Raw genomic sequence first — 14,935 nt, forward strand, 5'->3', positions numbered from 1 at the left:
GAGGGCTTTTGTACAAGTGGTGCCCCCGGAATTTGATCAACTCTGGAGTTATAAGTTTCTACCTTCTTGTCGTTTTCTTCGATCTTCTTTTCCCCCGACTCAACTCGTTTCGTTAGTTCTACGAGCATCTTTATGATTGCGGGATCGGTCCCTGATTTATTCCCGTTTGATTTCCTTGACACCGATTTGACCCTGTGAACAACTTCCTGGGACGGCTCGGGCTCGATCCTGCTTGGTGCATGATTCTGGTTTTGGAGCTGGGCTATCGCAGCTTGTTGAGCCTGCAATATCTCGAAGATCACTCGAAGGTTGATTCTGCTCTCTTTGCTGCCATGTGAGCTATGAGTGGCCGATCAAACATCCTTACGGATTCTACTCTCGGGATCGATGACCAAATTTGCATTGACGGCTACATGCGAGCTGACGTCGATTGGGTCTACAGCCGGAACTCCATCGAGGCCAACTGGAGGTACATCGTTCCCTGGTGCTATGTTGTCATTTTCATTATTGTGGTCGAATTCGTTGTCCACGTGTACGGGTGTTGCCTGAGAGTTCGACATTTTGATCCTGGAATCAAAGATACTCACAAGAACAAGTGAAAAATAGTGTGTGTTACGAAAGTTAGTACCAGGCAATCACTATTATCCTTAGTCCCACGGTGGGCGCCAAACTGTTTACCCTAAAAACGGATAACAGTTGAATTTATACGCGATTTTAAGGATACGTGATATAACTTGGCACAAATTAAGAGAATATATTAATATTGAATTTGACGATACAAGAAATAAATGCAAACCAAACGAATCGAATAGCCTTGGCCCTCGAATTAGACCACCTTTGAACCATGAAAAGTTTCAACTTGATATAAGAACAGAATATTGCTTTCAACTTAAACAATAATGAAAGATAGAAAAAGACAACGTATTGCTTTATGATGTGTAAAAGTCCCCCGTTACAAATGATCATACCCCCTTTATATAGTAGCGGAGTCCTACTCTTGATACAATTCTAAATGAAATAAGAAATTTTCTGATTGGCTAATTAATCGGTCTATCCTTGATACATGCCGAGATCTCCGCCGTGATCTACGCTCGATCGCAGATATTTCGCCTTTCTGTTATCCGACTCAGCAAGTTCCCCTCGATCTCTCCCGATCTCATATTTGTTCGGACCTGGGTTCTCGAGCTTGGCGATATAATTTCACACCCCGGTTCGATATGACTCGAGGTCGGACCTTAATCTATCATATTTCAGTTTCGATTAGTCAAGCAAGGGGCTAGCCCGGTTTTGGCCGTATACAATACGCAAATAAACAGAACTTACGTTTAATTACCTATGTTCATATATAGTCGGCACCATCTTAGAGTCATAGAAGCGGAATCTGGATTTAAATAATCATGAATTTAGAACGTGGCACCGAAGCCATAGGAATTTTGAACTTTGCTATCAATATACTGGATTCGCCCGAATTCGTATTTAATACTCTAGCTTCAGCTCTCTCCTGCTTCGAGATGGAAGCACCTTCTTGCATATGGTTTGTTTGGTGATTCATAATAAATTGGGTTAATTTTACTGATGATCATCAAACTATCTTTCAATTTCACTAAAGTCATATAACTATTTTTTGTCACGTAAAAGTAACTAAACTTTATCATTGTCACTTAAAAGTCATTTTGCCTCAAACCCCTACCATAAATATGACACGACATTAAATTTTATGATAAAAATCCAAAAAAAATGCCACATGAGCTAATATGGGTCATACCCATTTTAGATCCATTTATCTTTTAATATGATTTGATCCATAATCCAAATGAGTTTCGATAAAAAAAATATTAATTCCATATTAGTTTAAAATGATTATCCTATACTACAAAGTTTTACCTTTTCTATCACAGCACATTCATAATTATTCTATACTAAAATAATCTATGCTAGAAAATTCTTATTTTGTTTATATGCCCCATCCGAGTCATTCATAATTATTCTATACTAAAATAATCTATGCTAGAAAATTCTTATTTTGTTTGTATGCCCCATCCGAGTCATTTTAAAATACTATTGTATACAATAGTACACTACTAAAAAATCAGGTTTTAGCGACGGATAAATTATGTAGCTAAATAGAAAAATCCATCGCTAATCTCATTTAGCGACGGATTAGCAACGGATTATCAGGAAATTCTGCTAGCTACGAGCGTTTTAGCGACAGATTAGCGACAATGTTCGTAGCTAATTCTAATTTCTTTTGTAGTGGTATTTTTGCTTTAGTAGAGTTATAAAATGACTCAGATGGGGCATACAAACAAGATAAGAATTTTCTAGCATAGATTATTTTAGTATAGAATAATTATGAATATTTTGTGACAGAAAAGACAAAACTTTGTAGTATAAGATAATCATTTTAAACTAATGTGGAATTAATATATTTTTTTTATCGAAACTCATTTGGATTATGGATCAAATCACATTAAAGGTAAAATGGATCTAAAATGGGTATGACCCATATTAGTTTATGTGGCATTTATTTTTTAATTTTTGTCATAAAATTTAATGCCATGTCATATTTATGGTAGGGGTTTGAGGCAAAATAACTTTTAAGTGACAATGATAAAGTTTAGTTACTTTTAAGTGACAAAAAATAATTATATGACTTTAGTAAAATTAAAAGATAGTTCAATGACCAACAGTGAAATTATCATATTTTATAGGAAGGAGGCAAGGAGGTGAGACAAGGAAGGAGCAGCTAGGAAGTGAAGGATATAAGGAGATGGGACGCAAGGGTGGCCCCGATTCCGGCCTGCAAGGCGGACGAGATTATATTGTACTTACTATATAAACTAGCTAATGATGTATGTAGTTGCTAAATTTTCTTCCTTCTCTCAAGTAGTAATAAATCATGCAATTAGTATGGTGAAACAACTACAAGTCGTCTACCGGTTTAGTAAATGTTACTCCACTTAGCCTCGTGAAAGATTAGTAGCTGCAATTGCAAATTAAGATCATCGGTAATGCGTTTCGAAGTGGAAAATAAGGGAGGGAATAAATTTTCTTCAATTACTGTGATGGTGACCAGAAATTGTTTTGGAACTTACAAATCGCCAAAAGATACTATTGCTCCTGCTAGTTCTAGAAGGGTAATCAGTTATTTTTAAACTAACCAAATATAACGAGAAAACAGGCTTCCCAAAATAATATTCATTCAACACAAATAACTTAGTGTGGACCGGTATTACCAGTAATCGCGGATTAGCAATATACACTGAGCATTGTATTCACTATTCGTGGGTTGCTGAGCATCGACCAGAGTGAGTTACTCTAGCGGTGAGTACCTTCCACTTCCAACCAAAAGGTTGTGAGTTCGAGTCACCCCAAGAGCAAGGTGGGGAGTTCTTGGAGGAAGGGAGCCGATGGTCTATCGGAAACAACCTCTCTACCCTAGGGTAGGGGTAAGGTCTGCGTACAAACTACCCTCCCCAGACCCCACTAGTGGGATTATACTGGGTTGTTGTTGTTGTTGTTGTTGTTGTTGTTGTTGTTGTTGTATTGTACTCACTATTCGTTGAAGTACTTCTATTGGTCTCTAGCGGAATTCTTTAAGGGTCTGTTTGGACAGTCACATATAATTATATGATTTCTATGTATAATTATTTGATAGTATATGTCACACCTCTTTTTTCCCCACACAACCCTGTTACGAGATTAAGTTAGAAGAGTTTTTTCAATTAAAGTGACATTTTGAAAATGTATTATTTATTATTTGGAGTCGCTACTTGGAATTGAGTTTTTCAAAATATTTTATTTTTTAATTTTCTTTTACGAAACTGACCGACTTTGGTCGGTTTTCTTTGGCGCAAAAATACGGGAAATTATTTTTGAGTCCCGCAAAATTTATTTATCAAGAAACCGACCAACTTTGATCGGTTTTTTACTTAAAATAAATTAATATTAATATTTAAAAAATGACCAAAATCGGTCGGTTAATTCGGCCGGTCATTTTAAAAAACCGACCGAATTCGGTCAGTAATTTTATTTTTTAATAAAACCGACCAACTTTGGTCGGTTATTTTCGTGTGAAAATATAATTAAAGAGTATAAATGAAATAAAAGATAGTCTTAAAATAAAATGCACCAATAGTCTAGTGGTAGAATAGTATCCTGCCACATTACAGACCTCGGTTTGATTCCCAGATGGTGTATTTTTTAATTACATAATTAAAATACCGACCAACTTTGGTCGGAAAAAACCAACCAACTTCGACAATTGTTTTTTTTATGAATTTAATTGACCGACCAAAGTTGGTCGGTAATTTCCGACCAACTTTGGTCAGTATGCCCTTCCGACCTTCAAAATACCGTCCACACATAAATGGTCGCGTTTTGGACGGTTTTTGGCCATTACCGACCCACTTTGGTCTTTTTTTGGACGGTTTTGCCCGAATTTTTAGTAGTGTCTATGTATAATTATTTGGTAGTATACATCACACCTCTTTTTTTCCCACACAACCCTGTTACGAGGTTAAGTTAGAAGAGTTTTTTCAGTTAAAGTGACATTTTGAAAATGCATTATTTATTATTTGGAGTCGCCACTTGGAATTGAGTTTTGGTGTTCCAAGTCACCTTTTATTTGAATCCCTCATCAAAAAGAAGATTTTACTCTTTATTTATGGTCTACTAGAACAGAAGATTAGGTAAGGAATTCTATTGATCGAGAGGAATGTTTGAGGAATCCCTCGAGTCCCGTGGTTCTAGTACGCTTGCTTTTATTGACTAATGTAAGGCTTAAATCAATTTTTGGCCATTTTTGAATTTTACTGGTTGTGATATGCTTATTATCGCTTAATTTATTATTGTCATTTATTAATTAGTTTGACCTAGATGCTGTATGCACACAAGGTACTTCTTTGAAATTGAATGTTAAACCAAGGTACGAAATGTACACATGGTCAAAACATAATTATTTTAAATTTAAAAGTATCAAGATGCGGGAATGCGCACATGATCTTTTTATTACTTAGGCATATATCATTCTAAGGTTCGGGTATGAATACATGGGCTAATATTTAAAGTACATCTAAAGTTTTTCTAGCGTTTTAGAGTAATTCAACTCTTTGTCTCTTTTAGATAAGGGATATTTACTTGTATTATTATTATTAATAATATTTTTTTTTTTTACTTATTACAACGAATCTTGAATTAGTTCCTAACTCATCTCGCTCCCTCACAAATCTTTTTTCTTACCATTCTTTTTAAAATTCGCAACCCTCATATCTTCCTCACCTATAATTAATTTTTACTAACAGGCATTAAAATGTATCTAGATCTAATTAGTATACTCCTCGTGAATCCTATTTCAACATAATGACTAACTATAACATTGTGATTTTAAAGTCTTTCAAAAAGAATATGACTAAGAGAAACAACTAACAGGGAAGATAAATCCAAATTTGAAAAGCTTTCCTACTGATGTGCCTCTATTTAAACAAAATCCACCTTACATTAGATTATTATTTTTAATCTAGAAACTTTACAGAAAGGCTTATGCACACATTCATCACTGGAACTTAATAAAATAAAAATAAAGTAATTAGTCATCATATTATTTTGTGTAAATAACTTCTTGTGAAATTTAAAATTACAACCATTTAATATATAAGGGCATGGAAGCACTAAAACAAATTCAGCAACTCCAACGGTAGGACTAAGACAACTTTAGGGAATTTAACAAATATATCTCATGCCAAAAGAGTGAAGATCAGCCATTTAAGTTCAAACAATTTCGGAAGGAAAGAAACTAATGAAAATCTTACCCATGCTTTTTACTAGAACTAAAAAACATTTATAAGTAAACACGTTATTCGACATAACTTAAATAACTTAAATCATTCAAGTTTGGATTTAGTAACATAAAATCCATTACGTCGGAATCTAAAACATAAAATTTAACACATTTCATACAAGTTTTTCAACAAAACATTAGTTCCTAATACTAAAAAGATTAGAATAGACGAGAAAACGTAGTATTGCACCTTAGATAAGCAAGATCTTTTCAATAGATGAAATAGAAATTCACTGCAAGTACAACTTCAATTCCGAGAGATCACACGGATGAATAGAAAATGGAGAACCGCGACCAGAAGTAACAACATCAACCTACTCGAATAAAGAAAACTTCACTAAAGAACTCTAATTTTTCCAATAATAAAATTATTCAGAATATCTTTCACTCTAAAAAATGCATTTTTCCTTCCTGTTCTGTTCCAAGTCTCTTTTACAAAATATTGGACTCCCTCCTTTTATGTGAATGTGTGTGTATTATTTATAGATGTGTGGGTTAATGATGAGATGAGTGGGGGAAGTGAGAAGTGAGGGTTAGAGGGTTCTGCATTATGTATAATGTGTGTGTGTGCAGATAATCGTGTGTGCATGCAATGTGAGTGAGACGTGAGGGGTTGAGACCTTGAGGGGAAGGGACGTGAGCATATAGGCAGTAACTAAGATTAAGAGAACTTTTTTGTATTTCTTATTTTGTTACTTTTTTTTTCTTCTTTTCGTTAGTTGCTTTTTTTTTTAAAAATGTTCCTGTTTTTTTTTAAAAAATGAAGAAAAGAGAAAGTAAAATGCATAGCTAAAAATATTCGTCAACTACTTTTAGACTTAAATATTATATACATAAGAAAACTAAACATTTACATTATAGTATAAATTATACTAAGAATAATACTATAGCTTACATTTAAAATTAGAAGAAACCAAATATATATATATATATATATATATATATATATATATATATGTATGTATTATAAATTTTCTTCTATTAAAAAATAGGAACAAAAGTTATACTCTAAGAATGTGAATATTTTTTGTAATTTTTAATTTTCTTAAATAAAACCTATTAAGAGATAGATAAAAGTTCAAAATATCAAAGTTATACCTAAAAGAAATATTTATACTAAAATAGTATAGAATTCGGTGTGGTCAAAGATTAGTTGTTCACAGCATGCCCCTCTTTGCTTGAAAACATGAAGAGTTTTCAGGCAAAAAAAATGAACAAGGTGATTGGTTTTTGACCTCTCTTGTTTTAAACTCATTCTGTATTCCATTGTTTGTTTTTCTTTGAATCCTTTTCAATCTAACTTTGTTCCAAAAATAAGGCAAAGAAACGACGGCGAGGCCGATTTACAGGGTTCTCGTTTGAAGCGAGCTGATATATTCAAAAGGCACCCAACCTCGGCAAGGGTATCAAGTCGACCCCGACTGGCCATGGTTGGTCGATGCTTCAAAATTGAAAACTTTGGAAGAAAAAAATCAAATTAAAGCGCCAGCAAAGGCAAAATAAAGCTGAAAGATTAAGCCTCATGCGACTAACAGTCATTGGCAAAGTTTGAAAAGTCAAAAGTTCTCCAATGCTCTGAAATTAACAACTTTGGAAGAAAGAAATCAAAAGTGAAATGCCACAAAGGCAAAATAAAGTTTAAAAAGGTTAAATCCCACGCGACCAACTATCATGACAAAGATTGGAAAAGCCAAAGGTTCTTCGGGGTCAAAAAGCAGTTGGTGTTCAGGAAATAACCAGTTACAGTTGGAATCATTGAAGAAGATGAGCTGAGATCAAGAGATTGAAATAATCAAAGCCACAAACCGACCACCATTTTAAAACTAACGAATCTTTCTTTGTTTAGAACAAGAACAGAACAATTTTAGGAAACAGTTCATGAAAAGACGAACACCACCAAGTGAAGTTCTCAAATCTTTGATTTTCTTCCAATATACATGTAATCATTTTATTTTTAGTTTCATTATACGGAACCAATACCCTATCTTCATCACATGGTACTACATCCCCTAGCTGCATTACTTTCTGCCTATATAGGGTACGACATTCCCTAATAGAATCTTAGAGAGCCAAGAGCCTCGCCTTATTGCCAACACAAGGTACTACATCCCCTGATTTCATTCCTTGCCGCCAATATAGGGTAAGAAATTTCCTAGTAGCATCTCAGAGCGCCACAAGCCTCATTTAATTGCCAACATAGGATACGGCATTCCCTAATAACATCTCAAAGCGCCACGAGCCTCATCATATTGCTAACATAGGGTACTACATCCCCTGGTTGCATTCCTTATTACTAACATAGGGTACGACACTCCCTAGTAGCATCCTAGAGTGCCTCGAGCCTCATCTTATTGCCAACACATGGTACTACATCCCCTATCTTATTACTAACATAGGGTACGACATTCCCCAGTAACGTCCCAGAATGCCACAAGCCTCATCTTATTACAAACACAGGGTACTACATCCCTTGGTTGCATTACTTCCTGCCAACATAGGGTACGACTTTCCCTAGTAGTATCTCAGATCGCCACGAGCCTCATTAATTGCCAACACAGGGTATGACACTCCCTAGTAGCATCCTAGAGTGCTTCGAGCGTCATCTTATTGCCAACACAGAATACACATCCCTTGGTTTTATTTTATTGCCAACATAGGGTATGACATTACCTAATAGCATCCCAGAATACCACACACCTCATCTTATTGCCAACACAAGGTACTACATCCCCTGGTTGCATTACTTGCTATCAACATAGGGTACGACATTCCTTAGTAGTATCTTAGAGCGCCACGAGCCTCATTTTATTGCCAACATAGGGTATGACATTCCCTAGTAGCATCTCAGAGCACTACGAAGGACATTCCCTAGTAGTATCTCATAGCACCACGAGCCATATTTTATTGCCAACATAGAGTGGGACATTCCCGAGCAGCATCCTAGAGTGCCACGAGCCTTATTTTATTGTCAACACAGATTACTACATCCCCTGGTTGCCTTCCTTCTTGTTAACATAGGATACGACATCCCCTATTATCAAAAAACCTTTCAATTCTTTATTCTGCAATAGCAAAGATAGTCTATTGTATTTTCAATAACTCACAAAAAGTTTCTAATGCAAACTAGGGCAGGAATTATTTTTTCATTTTGTTTGTTTATGATGACTTGCAGGTTTTTCAGCAAAGCACGGATTGTATGTGCAAAAAAATAAGACTCCGGCTCTCGCTAGAGAAAGTGGAACGTGTGATCTTAATACCAGCCGCAACCAGCTTTGACATAATGCATGCGGAGACATAGGGTCTCAAGATCCATTTTCTCATCATCTGATTTAGAAACAAGCCTATGAGAATATTTCATAGTATGTTACATCTAGAGCATCATGTTTCAGTCTAAAGTCAATAAGGGAAGCAAGTCAAGAATCAAGACAAGATTCCAGATGAAATTTAGATTGGAATTTTGTAACTCTTAGATTTTAAGAGTATGTAATTTTCTTTTCATTTTGATGTAATAGTAGGAACCACAGATCAGATCCTCGACAGAACTTCACTCGACTCTCCAGCTAAGCACACTCTATCAGTCATTTTCCACATGAACTATAAGATCAAGTCTTGACCCAATCTTCATCCTCGATCTTGGCTTCAACAATGATCCGAAGGGAGGGAATTTCAACTTCTAATGGTATCAGCTTCAGTTCCATAAACCAATCAAGTAAAGGCGGCTTTATTTGGATTTGATTTAGGCTTACTGTTCCAATTCTCTATTTATTTTCTTACATGCCTTATTTTAAACACATTATGCTTCTTGATTCATTATTTCAAAGTCTGACAGTATTTTAGAATCTAGGCATGAAGTCCACAAGCATGTCATGTTATTAAAATATGCATTAATAGAACTGAAAGAGAATAAAAAAGAGACAAGATTAAGAAAAGAGACATTCATGGACGTTGAAATATTGATTTCATTTCTTTGCATTTTAAGATAGAAGGGTTTACATTAGAAAGTAAGACAAAAAAGTAAAACATCCGAATTACACCCTAAAATAATCCGTACGCAGAAAGAATAGCAAGATCGACTACCGAGATTCCCATCTAACAGAGAACTTTTCATGTCTTGGCGACCATTTTAGGTTTCTCATTTGTCGCGGCAATGGCTACAATGGCTTTCAGTGCTGGATCTAACTCCCCATTATCATAGATCATTCCAATGACCAGCCCATTGTTGTGAGTAGGAAAAGGATTGTTTGTCATATTAGGGGCCTCTTCTTCCCTTAGAACTATTTCCTTTATCTCAATGAGGTCCTCCACTGCTCTTTTGAGAGTCCAACAGTCCTTAATATCGTGTCCCACTGCTCCAGAGTGGTATTCACATCTATCATTAGCTTGGTGCAAGGGAGACTCGGGGTTCGGCCTATTCGGGGCCACTGGCTGCAGTAGACCTTGCCTGGTTAGCTTTTGGAACAAACTTGAATACGATTCACCAATAGAGATAAACTGATTCCTTTTAGGAGGCTCTCTTGGACGGGGATTATATTGAGGAATATTTTGTTGGGGATTATATGGAGCTTGGTAGGGACGGGCATTTCTAGGAGGTGAAGCTCGGGTTTAGGTGTGACTTTGTGGCTGCGTGTAAGGTTTTACGTTCATTACCGCATAGTGAGGCAGTTCCACGACATATACAACATCATGATGCGGGTAGTATTAATGCGAAGTTTTGGGTGGCATATATGATTGGCTGAATGGCCTGCGGGCTTCCCTAGAGCTTGAAGCCATCATGGCTTTCTCTTCTCTCCTGTTTTTGTTTGCCAAACCTCCCGACCCATTCAGGATGGCCTGCGATGTGGCTTTGAAGGCTGCCTGACTCAATATTCTTCCCGTCTTCATGCCATTCTCAACTATTTATCCAATCTTAATCGCCTCAGCAAAAGGTTTGCCAATGGCGGATAACATATAATGGAGGTAATCAGGATCATGTTCTTGGAGAAAATAGTCAATCATCTCCATTTCATTCATTGGTGGTTTGACCCTAGCAGCATGCTCCCTCAATTTGATTGCATATTCTCTGAAGCTTTCTATCAGTGTCTTCTTTGTGTTGACAAGAGAGGAGCGGTCTGACACTATATCAATATTGTACTGGAACTGTTGGAAAAAATCTTGAGTCATGTCATTCCAAACATGCCAGTGAGACATGTCTTGATCTATGAATCACTCTGAAGCAATTCTTGTCAAACTTTCCCCAAAATAGGCCATGAGCAATTCTTATTTGCCTCCCGTTCCCCTCAGTTGGTTACAATACCTCTTTAGATGGGCCACAAGATCACCATGCCCATCATACTTATCAAACTTGGGGTTTTTGAAGCCGAGTGGAAAATGAACATGGGGGAACATGCATAGATCATTGAATGAAACACTCGTGTGGCCTCCCAAGCCCTGTATGTTTATCATGGTTTGTTCCAAGCTCTTTATTTTTTTGGTCATTTTCTATTGTTCCATATTTTTGTTAGGTTTTTCAATATCAATTGAGAACATATTCTGAGTATGTTTGTATGAATCTGGAACCTTAAAAGTCAGTTCCGGAGAGTAATGCTGGGCATCATGAGCATTGAGTTGTGGATCATTGTTGGACTTTTGAGCAAGAGTCGGTTGAGGGACAGTGAAAGTATGGACAATGGGTACAATAGGCGAGTCATTACTAAGGGTGCAGTTGGAGGACGTGGAATAAAGGTATTGGGGATATTGGAAAGGTTAATGTTCGGACTGAATCCAGGTTGGTATAATGGGTTACTTGCTATGAAGATGGGCACTGACACATTATGAAGATTATCCAAATGCCCTATGGGTAGTGGGGGCGGTGTCTGTCCGTTCAACCAGGCTTGGTACATCTCTGCCAATTGTTGCTTCAGCACTCTCACCTCTTCAACCAATCCTGAATCTTGTTCGACCAATTGTCCTAGGACATCATCATTATGTCACGACCCCAATTTCCCTCCTTAGGATGTCGTGATGACACCTAGTATTTAGGACTAGGTAAGCCTAACACATGCTGATTATTAATAGAATTTAACTAACTTAATTGCAATACCTTAACTAATATCTGTAATAACATAGCTAAACTAACAACAGTTACATAACCCCAAAATGGGTAGTACAAGTCATAAGCTTTTCTAAGAGTCACTAGAAATAACAATTCATCATTGTCCCATAATAACAAGACACAATGAAATTAAAATACAACAGAAGGTGACTTCGGAGCCTGCGAATGTTCAACAGGTATACCTTTAAGTCTCCAACCGCACATGCATAAGTCTCAAAACCAACTCTATCTGAAGTGCCTGGTTCTGCACAAAATAATATGCAGAGGCGTAGCACGAGTACACCACAGTGGTACCCAGTAAGTATCAAGCCTAACCTTGGTAGAGTAGTGACGAGGCCAGGTCAAGACACCTATCGGACATGTAAAATAAGGGGAATAGTAGAAAGATTTCAAATCACAATTAACAGTGAAAATAAGGGGAGCACGAATGGTAACGAGAACAACCAAGTAATTAAGCAACAACATAGTTGGGGTACAGATGAAATATGAATGTGTTCAAGTAAGTTAAATCGATGACAACTCAGTCAATCAAATCATTCCTAATGCACGAATTTCAACAAAAATTTCCCCAAGTACCACATTTCGTAATCTCAAATCATAAATAACAACTTCCAAACCTTCCATACATGGCACCTTGTGCCTATATTTTCCAAATTACTTTCGCACGATTAAATCCACATGCTACCATGTACATAGTATTCGTGTCAATATCAACTAAGATGATCGATGAATAATATAAACACAATTAAGCACAAATCAAACTTGAATACAGTAAAGTGTCAAATGAGATATTAAGCCTAATTTAGGATTCAAATAAAGTGAAATAAAGGAGAGGTTGTGCAAATAGAGTATCAGACGAGCTTAGTTTTAGAAATAAATGAGATGATGCAAAATATCGTATATAAGCAAAGTAAAACATCAATTAAATCTAGTGAGTTAAATATAGAATTTGTTAAAATAAAGCGTAATAATAATTTTAAGTAAATTACACAACAATAAGGTGATGAGTAAATTTGGGAAACCAATTAAAGTAAAAGTGTAATAACCATTTAAATTAGTAAAACGCCGAATGAGATACGAGTTTTATTTTTGAAAGACACACAAGTGAAACACCTTAAGAACTCTTTCATTTAAATCCGCTAAATTATCAACAACTCAATCGGATATAAGCTAATGACCTCGTACACATAAATTCACCTTGATGATCAATTTATCAAGAAATAACAGAGGCGCAAATTTGGCATATTGAAGCAACACAACATATCACATATAATGCATGACTCACATAAGAAGTCAATATCGTTCCATTATTAGAATATTGACAGTTAATCAAATACGATCAAAATACAATGAAGTGATTTAAGAAACAACAAATAACGTCCTAACATAAAATGTACCATGAGAATCACAACCGGAAATAACCTTAATATCACAACAATCACAACATGTACCTCCGTTGCGGTGTGCAATCTGATCCCACACATTAATAACCATATCATCATTTATCAATATCATAATCCTCCCTTATTCCACCATATCATCATTTATTAATATTATAATCATCTCGTATTCCACCATATCATCATTTTCATTACTGTTGCGACATGCAACCCTCTCCCCAAGCAACATAATTTAAGCAAACAATTTACAACCAAGTACGGCGTACCACAAAATCAAAAGGGATAATGAGGCTACACAAAGAATTCACAACGGATGAAAAAGTTACATGATAACTTACGAAATCAAATAGCAAGAAATGACAATCCATAAACCAAGACAAAATTTCTGAGAATCAATTAACAATTAAGGTATGTAGCAGATAAAGCATGAATTCAACAAGTAATTACAATTAACACTTAGCATAAAAGGGTGAACTTGACAATAAAAGATAGAAATAATATTTTGAAAGTATATAGGATATTTATAAAAATATGAGGGTAAAATTGGGTATCAACAACCATTAGCCGATGAACCTTAATATAAGGAGTGTGTGTAGAAAAAAAGAGAAAAAAAAAGAATAGAAAAGAAAAAAATACAAGGAAAGAAATATGGATAATGTGGATATTCAAAAAGAGAAAAAAAATACACCTCCTAATTTTCCTAATTCATGTTAGTGGGAATATAGAAGTGCTTAAATGAAAAATGGGATATCTCTTGACTGCGTCCGAGTTGATAGATTTTGGCCATATTTCTCCATCCATCTCTGAAAGTATAAGTGCTCATCCCGTCAGTACTCGGTGAACTATGTAAGGGCCTTGCCAGTTGGGTGAGAATTTCCCCTTTGCTTCATCCTGATGTGGAAAGATCTGTTTTAGCACCAACTGCCCTGGTGTGAATTGCCTCGATCTAACCCTTTTGTTGAAAGCCCTTACCATTCTATTCTGGTATTGTTGACTGTGACACACTATGTTCATTCTCTTACCATCAATGAGAGACCGTTGTTCAAACCGGTTCCGTATCCATTCCGCGTCGCTGAGCTCGGCTTCTTGTATGATTCTTAAGGAAGGAATCTCCACTTCGGCAGGAATAACAACTTCAGTACCGTAGACCAGTAGATAGGGAGTTTCCCTAGTTGACGTGCGAACTGTGGTGCGATACCCGAGCAAAGCAAGCAGTAGCTTCTCGTTCCATTGCTTGTAGTTGTCCACCATTTTCCTCAATATATTCTTGATGTTTTTGTTGGCGGCTTCTACGGCTCCATTCATATGCGACATGTATGCTGTAGGATTCTGATACTTGATCTTGAATGTTTCACACATGGCTTTCATCAGATCAGTGTTGAGATTGGCGGCATTGCTAGTAATGATTGACTCAGGTAATCCAAATAGACAAACAATACGATCCTAGACAAATTCCGCTACGACCATCTTAGTCACAGCCTTATAGGAAGCGACTTCAACCCATTTTGTGAAATAGTCTATAGCCACCAAAATGAACTTGTGTCCATTTGAAGCAATAGGTTCAACTGGTCCAATGACATCCATTCCCCAAGCAGAGAAAGGTCA

At 36.2% G+C, this 14,935-nt stretch overlaps 1 protein-coding gene across 1 annotated transcript in view; it reads left to right on the forward strand.

The window, feature by feature from the left end:
• The window catches only part of LOC104119086 (em protein H5), a 61,853-nt gene that overhangs the window by 10,153 nt on the left and 36,765 nt on the right, over positions 1–14,935 (forward strand). The window contains exon 2 of the mRNA XM_070197017.1: positions 2,712–2,783. Within this exon, the coding sequence (XP_070053118.1) occupies positions 2,712–2,783 (72 nt within the window). The remainder of the gene's footprint in view (positions 1–2,711; positions 2,784–14,935) is intronic.

This window comes from Nicotiana tomentosiformis, chromosome 3 (assembly GCF_000390325.3).
Source record: "Nicotiana tomentosiformis chromosome 3, ASM39032v3, whole genome shotgun sequence".
Classification (NCBI taxonomy): domain Eukaryota; kingdom Viridiplantae; phylum Streptophyta; class Magnoliopsida; order Solanales; family Solanaceae; genus Nicotiana; species Nicotiana tomentosiformis.